The sequence below is a fragment of the Eurosta solidaginis genome, chromosome 1, assembly GCF_040869045.1.
Source record: "Eurosta solidaginis isolate ZX-2024a chromosome 1, ASM4086904v1, whole genome shotgun sequence".
NCBI lineage: Eukaryota > Metazoa > Arthropoda > Insecta > Diptera > Tephritidae > Eurosta > Eurosta solidaginis.
The window spans coordinates 358512079-358532400 of NC_090319.1; the positions used below are offsets into that span (position 1 = coordinate 358512079).

Genomic DNA, 20322 nt, shown 5'->3' on the forward strand with positions numbered 1-20322 from the left:
ATCACCAAAATTGCACCTACCACATGAAAGTCTTAAACTTTTTTTTTTTGTTTTTTTGTTTTTTTGCAAAAATCACTTGACAGAGTATTACTTTTCCGCCTTCGGATTTTTGCTTCCGAAATTAAAACGCGTCATCTGACACCTCTCCCGAAATTTTTTGACATGTATTAAAAATCGACGCCTGTGGTAAATAATTCCTTCCATTGAATATTTATTTCTACATTTAATGCCAAAATCAATATAGGATGCTACTTTTTCCTCAAAAGTTACTAAAATATCAAAACTCCCAAATAGCTATGAATGCGGAATAATCTTAATTAAAGATTTCGCACATTTTAAAATTGTATAATTTTTGTCACAAATATAATAATACGTATTCTAGCGATAAAAAATAAGGCATGGCGTATGTCTGCTTGTCGGGGAAGCCTTTTTCGACTTCCATTTAAGTTCGTCGCGTTTAAATAGAACATTGTTTAATTTTTTGTAACTTTTGACAGTAGACCACCAACTTAAAATCTATTTTAACAAGTAAGGAAGGCTAAGTTCGGGTGTACCCGAACATTACATACTCAGCTGAGAGCTTTGGAGACAAAAAAGGGAAAAACACGAAAAATTGGGCGTGGTCATAGTCGGATTTCGGCCACTTTTTATACCAAGATAAAACGAGTTCAGATAAGTACGTGACTAAGTTTAGTAAAGATATATCGATTTTTGCTCAAGTTATCGTGTTAACGGGCAGACGGACAGACGGACATGGCTCAATCAATTTTTTTTTCAATACTGATGATTTTGATATATGGAAGTCTATATCTATCTCGATTCCTTTATACCTGTACAACCAACCGTTATCCAATCAAAGTTAATATATTATGTGTGCAAAGCACGCTGAGTATAAAAAATTAAAATCGCGGTAATGTAATTTTAAATTTAAAATACTTTTTTAGAGATAAAATAGTGTATAAGTGGACTATAACAGACTTGACTCTATTTTATTTCGACTATGACTACGGGCCTTTATATTTAATGTACGCGGAAATTTCGACTCGATCTTAAACTTAATTTTAGTTTCTCTTTCAGATTCTGATATCCGTCAAATTCCACTGCAACCTTTAACATTTTCCAACTCAAACCTAACTCACATTTAACTGAATATCCTCATTTGTACACAACAGCTTTTCCAGCTGCTGTAACTCACTCTTACTCAACGTACGCAATAGATCACGTATTTTTATGAGTATTGTGCGAAAAGGTCGAAACATCTCTGAAAGCTGATCGGCAGGCATATCCATATTTAGCGGACCCTTTGGATAAACGACCAATCCGGTAATGATAGCAAGTCGTGGAATGGAAAACATCAACGCGGGATCGAATATATCTACTTTGTCTTGTTCGATTAAGCCCAACTTCAGCGCTCGTTGCAGTGTCTCCGAGAAGAGTACGCAAATCAGTTCCTGCATTTCATACTCATCCTTCGTCTTCACCTGTACCATAGCGCTGACATAACGCAATTCGAATTCCGCAAATAAACGATCGAAAATCTTCAAACTCTCATACAACTGTTCTGTGGCAGAATCATTAATATCTAAATGCAATGTTTTACTATTCGGTACATTGTGACGTAGGCACTGATCTCGCAACAAACTGCGTACTGTACCCAGACTTTTAGTAACCGCTTGTGCTAATGGACGCATTTCTTTGCTTTCCTGCTCGCGGTGCATTATTGATGAGCCGGCTGCAAGACATTCAGCTCCAAACCATAGTTGGCCTGCTAGATTTTCTTGCAACACTTCTTCGGGAAATTTCGCACGAAATGCACGTGGATGGCGTTCGTCTCCGAGTAACTCTTCCATTATCAAATTGGTGATGGCGAGTACTTTGTCCTATTTTTTTTTTTGGAAGAGGATGTGTAATAAAAATATGTAAAAATTAGCTGAGTTTATGGACATTGAAAAAGTCTAAGGCAAACCTGTCCCTGACGTAGCCGACTGACAAGCCTTGAACAACGATCTGGCTCTGCGCGTCCATCAAAACTATCCAATTCGCTGGCAACAGCTGTGAGCGAACGATCTGCGTGATAGAAACGTGCAAGAAGCGATTTGTCATCTGCCTGAAAGTACACAAAAGTGATTTTAAGATTAAAATAAGGGTAAAAATTTTAAGAACCTGTAATATGTGTATATTCGTCAAGGCTATGCTACAATTTATATGGCATTACTAAAGTTTATATTATAAGGTGGGCGTTGTCGAAAACTGAGGTAGGACACAGTCTTTTTTTTTTTATTGAACGTTGATGTAGCGCATTACCCTCAAGTGGCCCAATGAAACCAGGCTAATCCAGTTCATGTGTACACACCACGTGGCACTACCGTTAGGCAGCGGGTTAGGGGGTTAGAATATACCCGCGGTAGGTATGCCTATCGTAAGAAGCGACTAAAATATCGGATTCAAGGGGTTTGTGTAGCGCAGCCCTTTCAGATTTTCAGCGCAATACATAGCTTCTCCAAACCCAATTGTCAACCGAACCTATCCGTGGCGAATCCTGTTTCATTAAAAGCTGGCGACCCCGAACTCCTCATGGATTTAGGGGGTGGAAGGGCGGTATGACCCAGAAGGTAGCATGTGGTCATAACAAATCGTTCCCGAGATGGTTGGGCTTGGTACCGGAACGTACCGGATCTGCATCCGGCAAAGGATCATCAACTCAATAATACTCCCCAAGGCCTTCGGGGAGTGTCCTTATCGCTACAACAACAATAACCGTTAGGCATAACGTCACGGGGGGAAGGCGATAACTATAAAGGTCATCTTGCTCAGAGCAGTCCAATAATCTATTTGTCTGCACATTCGGGGAACTAAATTCCAAATAGAAGGCTCCTCTCCAAAAACTCTGTGTAAAGAGAGTCTTTCGCCGTGAAAACGAGGGCAGTGAAACATTACGTGTTCTACGCTTTCCAATTCGGCGGGACAGTGTGGACCGAAAGGAACCTCCTCTATCCCACACTTATGTAGATATTCATTGAAACCGTCGAGCCCGCTCAATATCTGTGTAAGGTGGTAATTTAGTTCGCCGTGTTTTCTCTCGTACCATTCCGCTATATTCCGAACTAGTATGAAGGTCCAGCGCCCTTTTCTCTATTCTGCCCACCGTTCTTGCCACATAACTATTGTTCGTGACCTTGCGCTTTTATTAGCATCTTCAGATGGTCGGCTGATTACAATGCCATACAGATCGGCCATTTCACCTGAGAGTAGATCTACTGGGATTTTCCTCAATAAAACATTAATGGCGTCGTCGAACACCGTCCGATAATCAGATGCTATTCGTATAGCAGTAATACGGTAGGATGCTAGTACATCTTTTTAGTGGGACATTTTAGATCCGTGCCATACTGGTGGTGCATATAATATTGTGACGAATATTAGCAACACTAAGGCATACTATCATCTCTAAGCCGATACTAAGCAGTCACTTGTATCTACATGAACAAATCAATTATTATGTATACGCATATGTACATACAGCAACGGAGAGATACTCACAAAAGTATGCAATCATCAGCAAAGTGGTTCTCACACATACACATGCATATATCTGATATACTCACAAAAGTATGCAATCATCGCGAATATTGCTGTGCGAGAAGCTATAAACGTGTATCTGTAGTTTATAGCTGGAAGAAGAAGAAAGGCCTAGAAGTATGCGAACGACACAGCAGAGAGTATAAAAGGAGCATACATACACATGCATATATCTGATATACTCACAAAAGTATGCAATCATCGCGAATATTGCTGTGCGAGAAGCTATAAACGTGTATCTGCAGTTTATAGCTGGAAGAAGAAGAAACGCCTAGAAGTATGCGAATGACACAGCAGAGAGTATAAAAGGAGCAAAAGCTTAGTAAGCAGAATCAGTTTGATTTAGGCATGCTATTGGTTGCGAAGTATAAGTGTTATTATGAAGCATTTTCAAAGTAGTCTAATAAAGACCATTTTGCATAATTGAATATGGAGTTATTTATTCAACAATTTAGCGATACGAACGTTAGTAGAAAGTGTAAAAATAAGCGGAGTTTCCCTAAATTCGTTACAATAGTACCCAGCTGGTTACGTTGGATAATAGCTGACCAGTAGCCTGGGCTGCCGATGTTGGGAATTATTCGCGTTTGAGCTGCACTAACTCTAGAAACTTTATACCCCACAGCCTTGAAGTGCACCTTAAAAGTTAATTTTGAGGCAATGTTTACTCCTAGATATTTCAAGAAAAGCTTTGAATTTAAGTGGGTAGTACACCTTACAGTAATCCTCTGTGCTCGTTCGCCAGTACACGGTTGGAGTCAGCTCAGCTGGGAAATCTAGGCGTTCCTTTGAAATTTTCACCTTCGTCGGACACCTAGTCCTTCCGTTATTACACACCAGCATCGTGGGTGTTGTAGAGATAGACGATGGAGTGCCAACTTTTTCTAAGTGAGGAAGCGTTATGCTCAAATCCTCCCTACCCTGAAAACGTAAGCCAAAGCGGAGCAAGGCGAGGAGGATGCTGAAGCGTCAATCGTTTCCACCCGGCCAGTTAGAGGAGTAGCGACACCTTTTCTTATTAAGTGGAAATATTTTGTGAAATGAACACACAAACTACCTTTGTATTAGGAACTTCAAGAACTCACTGTTCCTCTCCTCTCCTCTTTTCAAACTACCCCTTATTCTCTACTGCTTCCCTAACTTTTTCGTTGCCCTTTATAAATCTGTATACCTCTCTCTCTGCCAGACTGGCAGCAGGTCTTCGTAGCTAATTAACAGTTTATAATTGCAATTCTAAATATGCGTTTGTTATTTAATAAAAATATGTCGCGACGCCTTTCCCTCACACTTCTATAGAAAATCGACTGTTGTACTCAGTTTTGACTAATTACTCGCTTTGCAAGTTCACAATAAATCAACGCAGTTGACAGATACTATAAAAACACAGATGAATCATAGCCACGAAAAACGTTGTAATACTCAGCAACTAAATGATATACCCTATTTAGTTATATCAATTCTTTTCTGCAAGTGATAAAATAAAACAATTTTAGTTTTTGTTATTGTTAAGCAGGGAGTGCCCCATTGCTTATTGGTTGAAAACATTTTTAAAGCAATTTTTAATTTACTGAATAGTTTCGGTAAAATTTAAACAACGCGACAAAGCCCAAATCTGGAAGATAAACGCGCACATCAGACACCTTGAGGATAAAACACAAACGGGCAAAATGGTAGGGATCTAAAAACCTGTAAACTCTCTGTCCGTGCTAATGAAAATTGAAAATGACACACTAATAACACACTAATAAATTTCGGACTGAATTAAGAACCCCACAATAGAAAAGCACTCATACAGCTAGACTTACCAAAGACGTAGTCAATCACAGCCCATTACTGCAAGATCCTTACCTTCCTTCTAGTCTTAGAAGGTGGGCCGCAAACTATCTCTGTGGTTGGCGGTTATCGGGCCAGTTAGGAAACCTGACACCAAAATCAAGAAGAATAAAACAAGGACTGGCGCAGGGTGGTGTCCTACTAGAAGGACTTACCATTGTTTGCTACCCTGATAACTGCAACATAATGGCGACAGGTCCTGGTCTTTTCATTGATGAGCTTTGCTGTAAAATTTACAAAATTAACAACAATCTCCTTGTCCTTCAAGGTTTTCACCTCGCGAAATTTAGCGTTATCACCGTCCAAACCTTCAGCGACCTTATTCACGACGTGACAAATGTCGCCAATATTAGACATCTACGTCGATGGCATTACGCTAACAACTGCCAGAAGCACAAAAGTCGATCATGACCTGCATTTCGGCGGGGATGTATCCGCAATCGAATCTAAAGTTCATAGCAGTAGCAATATCTCCAAGTCTAGCGCTAGCAGCATTTGGGGCAAAGACAAAGAAACCAATAAAGCAATAGACCAGCCTCTTGTATGCTACACGTATCCGATATTGTCGGGGAGCTCAAAAGAAGCACACTGGAGGAAACTGCAAACCTTTCAAAAAACCACGCAGGTATACCTCCCATAAAGAAGAGAAACGAAATGCTGTACAAAAAGTTCTTGTTGAATGTTCAGATAGCAGAGTTTCCCCAACACGCATCTGATTGAAAAGGTCCCAACGACATAAGTTGTCATCTCCGCGAGCACGTTTGATCGGAAATAGCATAAAAAGGCCCGCAGAGGCATCCACAAATAATTGGCAAAGTCTTATGCCGATAAATTCCCGGCGAACCCAGTTCTCAATGTCAAATACCCCAAATTTACAGTTCAGGAACGCAGGGAACGTGTAATACGATCCGTGATCGAAGTAAATTGTTTAAATTACAAAAGCTCTAAAATGGTGAATCATGAGTCATGACATATGTTTACTAGATCCATTTTTTTATTACAATTTTTATGAATAGTTTGACAGATTCATTGTCATCATGAGTGAAGTTGGTTCTTCATCCGTCAACGTGTAACACGATATGGGCTCAATATTCCCATTGGGACTTGCGTCACTCTAGAACAACTTCGATCGAGATACGGTTATAGGTTAAACATTTACTTATCCAGAATCAACGCCGGAAATAAATATATGCATCAGAAGGCAATTGGTAAAAAAGTTGTACACCAACAAGACGTGGCTTTGGTCGAGACTGTTTGCAAACAGATCAATCATCGTAGGAGTGCAGGTTCGAATCGTGTTCCTGTGAGATTTATAAGGTATAAACGACACAGCTTTCGCCTTGTAGCGTGCTTAGCCTACCACAACGAAGGTCTTGGGTTCATTTCCCCGGGGGAAAGCAGCATCAAAAATTCAGTAAAAAGCGTTTCCAATTAGAAAAAGTGTTTCTAAGCAGGGCCGCTGCTCCGTAGTGGTTTGGCAAACACTCCGAGTGTATTTCTCCGTGAAACACTTCTCAGTGTAAATTTATATGCCTTGGAGCTGCCGTTCGGAGTCGGCATAAACACGCAGGTCCCGCCCCGCTTGCAACATTTTTCGCGACAATGTTTCAGATGATTCATATGCAATTGTAAAGCGTTTTGCCAGTCAATCAGGTTATTGGCGTGAGCTTTTTATTTACTTTTATTGAACAAGCTTTTTTATGAAATATACAACACAACACGGCGGCGAATTACAATTATACAAAAGATACGTAATTTTAATGTTAGTGATGAAATTGAGTGCAATATATAACCATTTAAAGAAAAAGTTAATGGAAAATCAAATGTTCTGAAAGACTTGATTCGAGGAGTATTTACTCTGAGCTTACTCTAGCTAATTAAATGATTTGCGTTTTTTTCTGTGATAAACGAAAAAAGTACACTCAGAGAAAAAATCGTTCTTAAACGAACGAAACAAGTTCAAAATTAAGAACATTCGTTGACAACAGTCTGTTAAGTACGTTTTTTCTTAACTCGTGACCGAATGGCTTGTTTTAAGAACAGTTTTTGCAAGCACACCGTCCGTATTTTATGACCACTTTGGTATTGATGTATGAAACTTCTGTGCTTATTTCAAGCACTACTTGGGCTTGATTTAAGATTTTTCTTGCTCACGCTTCGAGAACGATTTGTGGTCGATTTAACAGTTTTCGGTCTCAATTCAAGAACGGGTTGCGCTTGATCATTGGTGGGAGTGGGAAGGTATCATTTATTTTTTTTTTTATTAATAAATAATTTTTTTGCCATTAATAAAAAAATTTAATAAAAAAATAAATTTTTATTAAAATTCCAGAAGATTTGAAAAAACGCATAATATGCATTTTTTCATATATTTCCCTTATTGAGAAATTCTTCTTATTTGTTGATGGAATCTGAATATATGTATATTTAAAACATTGCATAACAAGATTGAGAATTACCTGTGCATATGTGAATGGAACTCAACGAAAAATAAGAGTTAAAAAAAATAGAATATAAAAAAATTGTTTTAAAAAACTTCACAGTTTGACGGTAATCGAACTCGCGCCACACGATCGCAACCGCAACATCGTAGCCGCTGGGCCACTACAACTGCTTAATAGCTTGTGCCAAATGTTGTATTTAACATTGTAGTAAACACGAATTGTACCGTTTCTTTTTTCTTGAACTTAATTTAAGAACATTGTTCTCATTAATAGAACATTTGTCCATATTTTAAAGCCAGCCGTTCTATTTTCAAGAAAATGGTTGTCAGTTCAAGAACAAGGTTGTTGTTTTGAGAACAGGTCGTTCGTATTTCAAGAACAAAAAAGTAAGAACAAGAAAAGCTTGAATGGAGTCCGGTGGTGCTGGATTTTAGAACGGCGTTTTTCTCTGAGTGAATACTTATTAGTAGTGATGGAGTTGTCAAAACACATTCTTTGTACAATAGTTTTACATGGAAGGATATTTTTAAACGGTTTTATTTTGACTTGACAGTGTGGCTGGCTGACTGGCTAGCCGGCACGAATTTTGTAATTGAAATTTAAGGAACTTCCCGATAAGCTACAAGCTTGAAACTTGGAATATAGTTCAGAGAAAAGCTCCGATAGGTGGCGCATGGATCGAAATATTTAAAAAAATTGATTTGTGGGCTCATATTTGGAACACTTAATACATAAAAGAATAGAAAGAGAACTATCAAAAAATGCCCGCTAGGTGGCGCAAGGATCGAGATATTCAAAAAATCGTATATGAATATAAAGCGACCTATGATGTCCGATTTGGCTGATATCTGGAACAAATATTACATACAGTCCGGTAGAAGTGACATCAAAATATTTTTGAGTTCGAGGAGGGACAAGCATACGTGGCGCAGAGTCGAGTAAAGTCTTTGGAAGGATTATGTATTGAGGACTTAAATTGTAACAAATTGTCAGAAAAGAGTCCTTGTAATAATGCGTCACTAAATTAACTAAATAGAATAAGAAATTATAGGCAATTAAATAAAGAGTAAAAACTTGAATATAAAATAATAATAAAAAATGTAAGTTAAACGGTTTTATTGAAAACAATACTTACATGAAATAATAATAATACTAAAAGCTAGCAAATAATTAGGTAGGTCCTAGGTACTAGTCATCACAATCCTCGTCAATCTAGGGCGTTGACCAGACAATTAAATAAAAGCGTTGGACGCGTCAAATTTCTATAGATCAATTTTACAAATATTATTCACCCCTATTCTGCATTTCGATGACGTTCCCGTTCTACGCTTCCCTTTAATCGAAGTTGGGTATTCTGCATTACGACGGAATCGTTACGAGAAGAGGAAGACCAAATGATTTTTCGAAATCAGCTGTTTGTACGGAATGTGTGAATATTGGAACAAAATAAATTAAAGAAAATTTGTAAAAAACACTCAAAAACGTTTATATTTTATTATCCACGCGATTTTGTACAAAAAAAGCAATAGAATATATTGCCGCAGTGATATATTTTTTGAGTGAAGTGCTTTCATAATTGTATGTGTGTTTTTGTCGTTCTTTTGGCCAATTCCCTGCCGTGGCCACCAGGTTTTGTTAAAACGGGTTCCTGCACGAATATAGTTGACATTTTCTGAATTTTATGGATGCTAATTGCATTGCACTGGCCTAAAATACTTTATGAAGATTTATTTATTCTTTCCGCAAGGATTGTATACGTCTTCGCTTCACCTTACTCTACTCCGGCAGCTTGCTTTGGCATATAACTGGACCCAACGAACAGACACAAATTATAGCTGTCTATTATAATGGAATCAATAGCCGCGGCATTATTTGTAGAGTTGGAAAGTAACGCATACGAAAATGGCCAGGCAAGAATGGAAAGCCAAATATTGCGAGATTTGTGTAATCCATTTGAGATGAGTGACGAATTGTAAGAAATTGAACTTAAAAGTGGTAAAGTTTAATGACTTATTTTCTTATTTAGGTTCAAAAAAAACTTTCGACTTAATAAGGATGCTTTCAAGTATGTGTTAGATACTTTGGCGGGGCAAATACGTCTAGGACTTCGACATCGACATGTTATTTTTGACCTAGAAATATATAAAAACAATCATAATCAAGCCTTTTACGTTTCTTAACAAGTTTTACTTACTTTTTTGTTAAAATTTTGTTATAAATTAATAAAAAAATAAGAAGAAAATATTTTTGCGCCAACAAATTTGCAACTTAGAAAAAACGGAACTATGATCGAAATGCAGAATACACAAAATCGAACGATTCGAAGTTGGAGCGAAAGAGATTGGAACACAGAATACCAAAATTGTCAAATCGAAAAAATTCCAATCCAAGTCGAAATGCAGAATAGGGCTGATTATTCATAAATCAAAAATCGGTAAACCTATCCTAACAAAATTCGGCAGAGTTTGCCTTTACTATAAGGAATGCTTTGAAGAAAAATTAACAAAATCGGTTAAGGACCACGCCCACTTTTATATAAAATATTTTTAAAAGGGTCGTGGACGGATAAAATCAGCTATGTGTTAAAAAAACTTTATATGGTATTCATTTCCCAAGTGGATTTATAACAATAAATAGGAAAAACTTCAAATTTTAAAAAATGGGAGGGCACCGCCACTTTTATGACCAATTTTCTATGTTTCGGGAGCCATAACTCGAAGAAAAATTAGTTCAGAATAGAACCATATGTACATATATGTATTATTGCGCAGCCTTGTAATACCATCAAGCACACAAAACAAACAACAGCATTTCAAGTGTACAGCTGGGTATGTAATGTTGGGTTTCTCCCGAAATTAGACTTCCTTACTTGGTATGAATTGTTTTTTAACCGCAATCAAATACAACATTTACTTGTAAAAAAAGCTAAAAACGCATGAAACAAGCAATCAAATCCTTTTAGAAAACTTAAACACTTGTATATATATTTATTTACATGTTTATATATGTATAATAATGAGCATGTGTGTGTTTGTGTTAATACAATTGGCTAACTTGCTTGACTGATTTGCTCGTTTGTTGCTTGATTTTGCGGTTGAATGGTTGCCTATTTGACAGATCTGCAGTTATTGGCCGATTGGTTGGCAGTGAATTCACGTTGCAGTGAGGAAGCATCAAACTAGTCAAAATAAGTACTAGTTTGCTGGTAGCACTTGCTCAACTAGTCAGTAATAACAAATACTCGTACCAATTAAATTTAACGGAAGGTTAATTAAGTCGAGCTGCGATAATTCTTGCTATGCTTCCAATTGGCCTAATTCCAGCGGTTTTAAAATTTTGCTCTGCAAGTACAACTTTAGGCGTTAGGTCCCTGCCAATCGACAACACCCTTACAGCCCAGTTATGAGAAAGCGTAAAGGTATTTTTTCTAAACTTTTTGACGATCAACCATCAATTGCCCTGTAATTTTTATTAAACGTTAAAATCGATTTGTTGTGCAAAAGAGCTCCTAGCTCAGAATTGCCCATTAAAGAATTGCCCATCAAAAGAAACTTGAAATTATTGAAGATCAGAATGTTACAAATGTAATTCAGAATTTCATTTGTGGTTCAGAGTTTCCATTTGTAGTTCAGAAAACTAAAATTGAATTTCAGAATTTCCAATTAAAAATCCGAAATTTACAATTTATGTTCAAAAATTACATTTCTTGTTCAGAATTTCATTTGTAGATCGGAATTTTTAATGAAGATCAGAAAACTACAATCGATGTTCAGTTTCCATTAAAAATTCAGAAAATACATTTATTGTTCAGAATTTCATTTGTAATTTAGAACTTCCATTTGTAGTTCAGAAAAATATAACAAGAGCTCAGAATTTCCAACTGAAGTTCAGCAAACTAAATTGATGTTCAGTATTTCCAATTAAAATTCAGAAAATTACAATTGAAGCTCAGAAAATTACCATTGAAGTTCAAAAGATTACAATTGCAGTACAAAATTTCCATTTATTACTCAAAAACCCCCAATTAAAGTTCAGAATTTCCATAAATAGTTCTGAGAAAGTAACAACTTAAGTTCAGAAAGTAACAACATAAGATCAGAAAGTTACTACTCAAGTTCAGAAATTTACAATTATTGATGTTGAGAAAAGTTATCCACCCTTTTCCTACTGTATTTTGGAAAAGAGCAAATATATTTCAAAAAAAAAACAATTGTATTTCAGAAAAGCTTAAATAATGAATATCAGAAAAGTGTAAAGGTGTTTCAGAAACCCACAAGTGTATTTCATATGGTATTTCTGAAAAGCTTAACTTCGTTTGAGAAAAGCTCAAGTGAAGTTCAGAAAAAGTCAACTGTATTTCAGATTTTTTACAGGAATATGCAGCCCCGTTCACACATAAGTCTGATGTAAACTTGACCATTGGCATCTGGTATGTTAAAAATATCATGTTAAAAATTACAAAATTGCTTATTTTAAAAAAATTCCGGGTACTGACTAGTTGAGCTTGCAATTCAAACAAGAGTTGGGTTGGTTTGCAACTAGTGAGTTATACTGTAGGGAACTATATGATTTGTATTTATTTATTTAACTCGCATTCAATTGCGCATTTCACGAATAAACGTAATTTCGTTTCTTGAACAAAAACCGGTAAGTAATATTGTGAGAAAAAAATATGTTACCAGAGTGTTGTTGTTGCCAAATGGCAAATTTGAAAAACAGATATTTACAAACAAGTTGAAAAAGCAAATAAATAAACGTTTTTAGAGTAATTGTTAAATATGGCTGACTTTCAAATGCAAGTCAGATGTGCTTGCCTCCATTTCAGTTACCTTTACAATTTAAATAGAGCAAAACAAAATAAATGTATGTTAATTACAGTAATTTGGTTGAAACCGGGCCACTGATAAACAAAATAAATAAGAAAAGCTCAGAAGACATTGAAATATTTACAAAAAACAAAAAGCAATTACATTTACAAGGCCGGAGTGTGTATTACCTACACGTTTGATGACTTCTTGTGGACGCAATCTTTGATTTGCGCTTTAGCAGACTTTTTGTGACTTTGAACACCGATTACGCTGATGATAAGTTTTTGAGTAAAGTGCAAACAGAGCAATCAAAAAGCTCAGAGGTTTATATACAACATTCGTTAAGGCAGATTATTTCTTGTTAAGAACATTGTCGTGGCAGAAAGACACTCAGGCGCCTTGACGAGCATAGCGGAGGATGAGCATGTTTTGAAAACCTTTTTGTGGCCGGAGATTTGAGCCCGTGAACCTCGATATGATAACGGGTCTGCAAGTATAGTTCAAATTTTTATTCTTTAGGCACTTAAAACCATGAAGCGACCTTAATTCAGTTTTATTTACTGCATTTTGATCTTTTCTACAAGCCCATACTTCCCATCCAATATACTCAAAGCAGATCATATGCTAAACAATTACGCGAGGTTGTCTTCCGTCTACAATAAGGAAAATCTGTGCATCATTGATTGGAGATCGGACATTCATCTCAACGAAAGATGTTTTCGTACAAGCGCAGAACTCACATTAGTTATTGAGAAAAGACTATTTGGAAACTCCATTTCCCGTAATAAAAATATATGTTGCAAATTTTTGCACAAATAGAAAGATGTTCATTTACATTGTGTAAGTAAATACGTAGAAACGAACGTATATAATTTTAATTAACAATTGTAAACAATGGAGAAATACAAGTTCATTCGCTTTGCTAGACCAGCACAAAGAGAAAACGTCATTTGCTCATTAAGTCATGGCTGCAGTAAATGTGTATGTATTAAATAACAACTCGTACAGTATTACATTAAGCTGGGTTGATTTGCATGGACGAAAGTTAACCCAATCGCGCCATATATTTTTCGATAGGTTTTGGGCTCAGGAAAAAAAGTTCTACTAAGCATACCCAAAAGAGTTTTTTGACTTTTTTTTTTCTTTGATTTTTAAGGTTTTTTTAATGACCTACTTAAAAAATTTTCGTTTGATTTTAAAATTTTCATGTATACCCTGTCCGACTCAAAATTGTCCGCTAAAAACTTTGGCGATAACAGTTTTTGAAAAAAAAATATTTCTTGGGTTTTGCGGAGTGTTTCGGTGAAAAATTTTAGTTTTTGCCATTTTTTTTTTTTTAATTTTTTTTTTTTGTTTTTGGGACACGTTTTGGTAGAAATCGATTTTTTTCATTTTCAAGGCTCCACATCATTTTTTATGTAAATGTTTCCGTTAGACCCACCAATAAGTATACCAAAATGATCAGGGGACGAGCTAAGTTGATTTAGCCATGTCCGTCCGTCCGTCTGTCCGTCTGTCCGTTTGTTTGAACGCAAACTAGTCCCTCAATTTTTGAGATATCTTGATGAAATTTGGTAAGCAGGCATATTTTCCTGATTTTCTTTATGATTTTTTCAGACAACAAACTATGCCCAATACGTAAGCTTGTTGTAAAATTTATGTTGCTAGCTATTAAAATGATGCAGAAATGGGACAGAAATGGCGAAACCCCTCTTATTGAACAATCGATTGTATGGGAGGTATGTATATGCTATAGTGGTCCGATCCGATCGATTCCGACAAATGTCAAATCCCCCTTCAAAATATGACTGCTTACCAAATGTCATCAAGATATCTCAAAAATTGAGGGACTAGTTTACGTTCAAACAAACGGACAGACGGACGGACGGACAGACGTACAGACGGACATGGCTAAATCAACTTAGCTCGTCCTCTGATCATATTGGTATACTTATTGGTGGGTGTAACGGAAACATATACATAAAAAATGATTTGGAGCCTTGAAAATTAAAAAAATCGATTTCGACCAAAACAAGGCCCAAAAACAAAAAAAAAAATTTTTTTTTAAAACTGTTAATGCCAACGTTTTTTCGCATAATTTTAAGTGGGATAGGAACTATGAGACAAACTCGTTTTCATCGGCAACACTTTTGCACGCTTCTGAAGAAACCCTTAAAAAAAAATTGCGAAAAAATAAATTTTTTCACCAAAACACTCCTCAAAACCCAAAAAAAATTTATCGCCAAAGTTTTTAGTGGACAATTTTGAGTCGGACATGGAATTCATGAAAATTTTAAAATCAAACGAGAATTGTTTAAGTAGGTCATGAAAAAAACCTTAAAAATTAAGGAAAAAAAGTCAAAAAACTCAAATTTTGCAGGCTCGAAAATTATTTTGTGGGTATGCTTAGTGGAACTTTTTTTCCTGAGCCCAAAACCTATCGAAAAATCGATGGCGCGATATAGGTTAATAAATCGACCCAGCTTAATGTACATACATATGTATATCGATCCACAACAAACTTTATGAAATACATTTTTAAAGAAATTAAACTTAAAAAATTCATTTTCAAAAACAAATTGTTTAGAAAAGAATACATAACATTAATTTAAAAAAAATTAAATATATATTCATATAAAAAAGGTTAAATGTATAAATTAAATATACATATATATATAAATTAAATATACATATATAAAAAAAATTAAATACATATAAAAAAAGAAAAAAAAATGTATGAAAAATAAAAAAGAAATTTTAAATAAAAAAAAATAATATAATAAAATAAAAATAAACAAAATAATAAGAATTAAAATATATAAAAAAATATAAATCCAGAAAAAATAGTTTACTACAAAAAAAATATAATTTAATTTGAAAAATAATAAAAAACATGACTAAAAATTATTACAAATTTAATTTGAAATAATAAATTTTACTATTATTATTAGACAGTAAGTGCAGTATATGCAAGTGCAATAAGAGTTTTTTCTTTTTAGCACAAAAAGGATGTGAAAAAAACTCAAAAACAAAAACCAAGTTTTATTAATTTGACCTATTAAGAAAACAAAAATTAAAAAATGCTTTGGAGCATATTTTAAACTACGAAATGAAAAAGCAAGCAGTTAACTAAATTAAAGAAAAATAAATTTAACAACATTTAAAAAAAAGCAATAACTGTCAAAAATAAATTTTCTTAAAAACTTAAAACATGTATGAATAAAAAAAATAAAAATAGATAAAGTAAAAAAATAAAAACTAGAAACAATAAAAATAACAAGAAAACAATATAAAACAAAAAAATTTGAAAATGATTTTGAAGAAATTATAAGTTTTAAAAAATTTAAAATAAAAAAATTGAAAAACTTAAATGTTAAAAGAGATAAAGGGAGTTTGCATGAGAAAGTGAACCTTGGTTCAGGAATAATTTTTCTTATAAAGCTAGAGTAAGTGTGGCTACAATTGTTGTAAAAACCTTCAATCAATATAAATAGAATTTAATCTTTAAATGCATTTTTAGTAACTTTTTTACTTTTTATAAGATGTATTATAAAGTATTAATCTGGTCGCACCCATGACAAAAAGTGAAAAGTTATTATTATAAATTTGGGAAGTCCCTCTTTTACATCATGTTTGTTGTACAGTGTTAGAAACTCATTTTAAATACATCCAAACTAACACGCGGTAACCTCCGAAGAGATTTTTGGCCGAGCTTCTCTTTCAATATGCATCGTGGTTCTTTAAATTTTCCAACTCCGAACGGCATCTGCAAGGCAAATGAGTTTTCGCTGATATGCCCCTCTCTAGCCTTTTTTCTCTTCCTTTTCCTCTAGTCTATTCGTCTCTTTTACTACTTCCTTCTTTTCTTCAACTCCATCTCCCCTTCCTCACCCTATCCCATCTTAACCCATGATGTCTAGAATCTCTATACCAAGTATGGTGGCTGCTTGAATGGATTTCGAAGTTATAACTTGTGACACTTATATTACCTAGGGGCGTGACACCGTCCATTTATCCAAACCTAAATATGACCAAATAACCACATGCACTTTAGTGTTCCATTTACTGTAAGTGTACTGTATATCATCAGTACATACAATTATTTAGCTATATATGTAAACAAAATGAAAATCGTATAAATCGCAATCTCAACAATATTGTTATCGATGATAAATAGCTTTAAGCTGAAAACACAATTTAATTTTACAGTGAACAACAACGTAGTTTGGAAATAACTAAAGATATGCATAAAAGAAAAACAAAACATTAAAACTGAGAAAAAATTCAAACTCAAGTAGCAAAAACACGGCAAACTCACCGCAAGTAGCTATTTGCTAGAACATCTAATAGTCAACTTATTTCACTTTATTTATATTATTTACTAAAGTAATGATTTCGCAAGGTGTGTAAGGGCGATTGCCCTCTACTGTCACTGAACGTTATTGACCTCAAACCATTCATACCGCGGCGCGTGACTCACATTGTTAGGTAATAACAAGGCTATATAAAAAATACACTCCCTTAAGCCGTTTGTCTGCGCACGTGTCGACCTTACGAAACAACGCCAGCAACTAAAAATATTCTTTAAAATACCTGAGCTTGTTTTGGAATAATTTTTAGTGTAAATAACCTTCTACCAGTAACAACTTATCAGTGGCCAACGGTCAAAAAGAGGATTTTGCACAACGTAAACCCAAATAGAGTTAATGTCGGTGGAGTCAAGTGGCGTGGGTAGTACACTTAATTCTACATACCGGATGGCCTGGATTCGAAGCCCACTAAGGTCATAAAAGTCAAGAATGTTTTTCTTGCCAGCCTGAAAATTGAAGTGGTCAATGTAATGCACAAACCCACTGCTCATATTCTTGCAATGATTGAGCGAAATTTCGCCTGCCTTTGGCTCATATATATAGTCTATTGAAGTAGTAATAACTCCAACAAGTTTATCACGAATGGTGATATTTATATATTTTATGCGAAACGATGTTAACAGAATGGTTGCCATATGAACGATTTTTAAGCAACTTTCCACTAGGCTACAGACTTGAAACTTGGAATAAAATTCGAATCCATATGGCAATAGTATATGCGTACATAGACGGATGGCTGTGTAACATGAGAAGGGAAAACGCACCCTTTCAAAATTATTGTTGCGAGTTTCAGGAGTTCTCGATTGTTCTGCGCCATCTACAATCGTTCGAATCACTGAACAATCGAATAAATACAGTCAAATTTTCTGTATATAAAATGTTGTTTATATACAGCACTACTATGGTATTAGATCTTCACAGTTAAATGTATTCGCGTACTTCACTTATGGCTTGTTAAAATCAAACTGATTGATTATTCCTTAGCTTACGCTGCTTTTAGACTCTCCGTTTGCTCGTTCGCCTATTTCTGCCAGCGTATAGACTTTTCGTGAATAGCCTTCTTAAATAATTTGCTTATTTATTTACCGTTTTTGTATATCACATTCGATTTAGCTATGTACATGTATATCTGTAGTTGATATAATTTCATATGCTTTCTTAATTACTGTGTATATGTGTGAGTAATGTTGTATGCACTCTTTGTTGGTGTTTTCAGGTGTGCGTAATTATTTGTGGCCTTATCAGTTACATTGCTGTTATGGCATTTATTTACTACCGGCACATTCTGGAGTTCTGCAATTGATTTCTGCGCAAGTTTTTGTTGATCTAGAGACCCAAATCGTAGAACATAGCTCTGAACATGATAAAAAGGCATTGTACATGGAAAATATTTACAATTGTTTCTGTTTGTCGTTCTAATTAGTTATCATGATCATAGGTTCGAATACGATATCACGCCCCAAACAATAATTTTATCTCATTATCATTGTTGAGATGTATATATATTTTTTGATTGAAACAAGTAAGGACGGGACTGTCTTCGGCTGTGCCGAGGACTTCATACCTTTCATGAATGGAGCTGAACAATAATCTTATCCCATTCGTAATCTCCAAATAATGCGCTGTATAAGATAAGAAATATATAGTGAACAGATGTACATACCTAAGCGATTTTAAGATAAATATAAAAAAATGGCATAAAACCCCTTATCTGAACGATCGGTTGTATGGGATATAACTATATATAGCTCTGATCAAAGTGATTTTTTAAGGATATCTTCTATGATATATTAGAATATATATCACCGAGTTTCACGTTTATACTTTCTAAATTGCGGCATGAATGACCAAAATCGTTTTATCTGAACGATCGGTTGTATGGGAGATATATGTTATAGTGATCCGATCCTACCGGATCCGACAAATGTCTAATACAATACAAAAATACATCCTTCAAATTTCATTGAGATATTTCAAAATTTGAGGGACTAGTTTGCGTTCAAACAGACAGACGGACGGACAGACGGACATGGCTATATCAACTCAGTTCGTCGCCCTGATCAATTCGGTATACATAATGGTGAGTCTATCTTCTATATTTCTCAACGTTTCAAACATCGGACCAAAGTTAATATACTATTTCATGTTCATGAAAGGTATACAAATTTGAAAATTGGATTAGAAGAAAGAAACTGTTAGAGACAACTGATGAGTTGGAGTTTAGCAACTCTCGAAATAGATATGTATCATCAACTAACATTTTCTTTCTCCAAATCTATTTTTTTTTTTTTAATTAAGAAAAATATATCAAGACAATAATAATAAACAAAAACAAATCTTCTTAAGGCCTTGAACTCGTATTTGAATTCATATGTAAAAAATGTTGGGCTGGATTTCACAGATCGCGATATTTTTTAGGAAATTATTTCAAAACCGATACTAACTTCTGAATTTTAAGTAAATGCATTTTGAGCTAAACACCCGAAGCTTGCAATACATCGACGCAGACCTCATCTCGGATGCCTGTTCGAAAACGCCCTTTCTCAGCATTCTTTCAGAAAACTTTTCTCGGAACGTTTCTCATTTAATTGAAAAACGGTCTAAATCAGAATTGGTTTAAAAACGACCTATCTCATATTTTTTTTATAAACACTCAATCAAACTTCATTAGGGCGTTAATCAAAAAGTTGCTGGGATAGTGCGTTTCAGGAAAAACTCTTAAGTAGGAGGTTTATCAAACAAATTCTGATTCAGCGTGTTGTTTAAACAGGTCACCTCAGGATACAATACAATAAAAAAAATTTAATAAACTCTCTAGGTATCGCAAGCGTATTTATGGATCGATTTGGTTTAATGATGCATCGTATCTACAAGAGAGTAAACTTGATGGCATAATATTTAAAGAAATCGAAGTTATGGAGTGGTAAGGTTCATATTTAGTACATATTATATGTATAAGGCGAAAAGAAGGTCGACGACCAAATTTTTCAGGAAGATGGCGCTGGTTTCAAGATACTGGGGATACAACGAAAATGAGAGTGTAAATTTAAAAGCCAAACAACTCGGTTTGTTTCATTCAAAATTGACAACAGATTCGAGTGCATATACACATGTATTTTAAGATTGAAGACTTTTTTTCAGGTATACTTTTGGTGGTGGTAGTAGCATGTGTTTCACTAGCAGATCGGCTTTTGACTTAGTAGTTTTGGTCCTAACTGGACCACTGTTTATACCACGTGTCCTCCGAAATATTGCGTTTTTGGAAGCTTCTGTCCAACAAACCATAAG

The 20322-nt window shown here is 35.0% G+C and overlaps 1 protein-coding gene across 6 annotated transcripts in view; it reads right to left on the reverse strand.

The window, feature by feature from the left end:
• The window catches only part of LOC137238123 (lateral signaling target protein 2 homolog), a 150635-nt gene that overhangs the window by 16047 nt on the left and 114266 nt on the right, over window positions 1-20322 (reverse strand). For 5 of the 6 annotated variants that reach the window (XM_067762755.1, XM_067762754.1, XM_067762759.1 and 2 more), the window contains 2 exons: window positions 1967-2107; window positions 1140-1880 (listed from right to left, as the gene is read on the reverse strand). In XM_067762755.1, coding sequence (XP_067618856.1) covers window positions 1140-1880; window positions 1967-2107 — 882 coding nt within the window. Of the gene's footprint in view, window positions 1-1139; window positions 1881-1966; window positions 2108-4750; window positions 4890-20322 lie in introns of those variants that run through there. The other variant, XM_067762757.1, reaches the window with a different exon arrangement.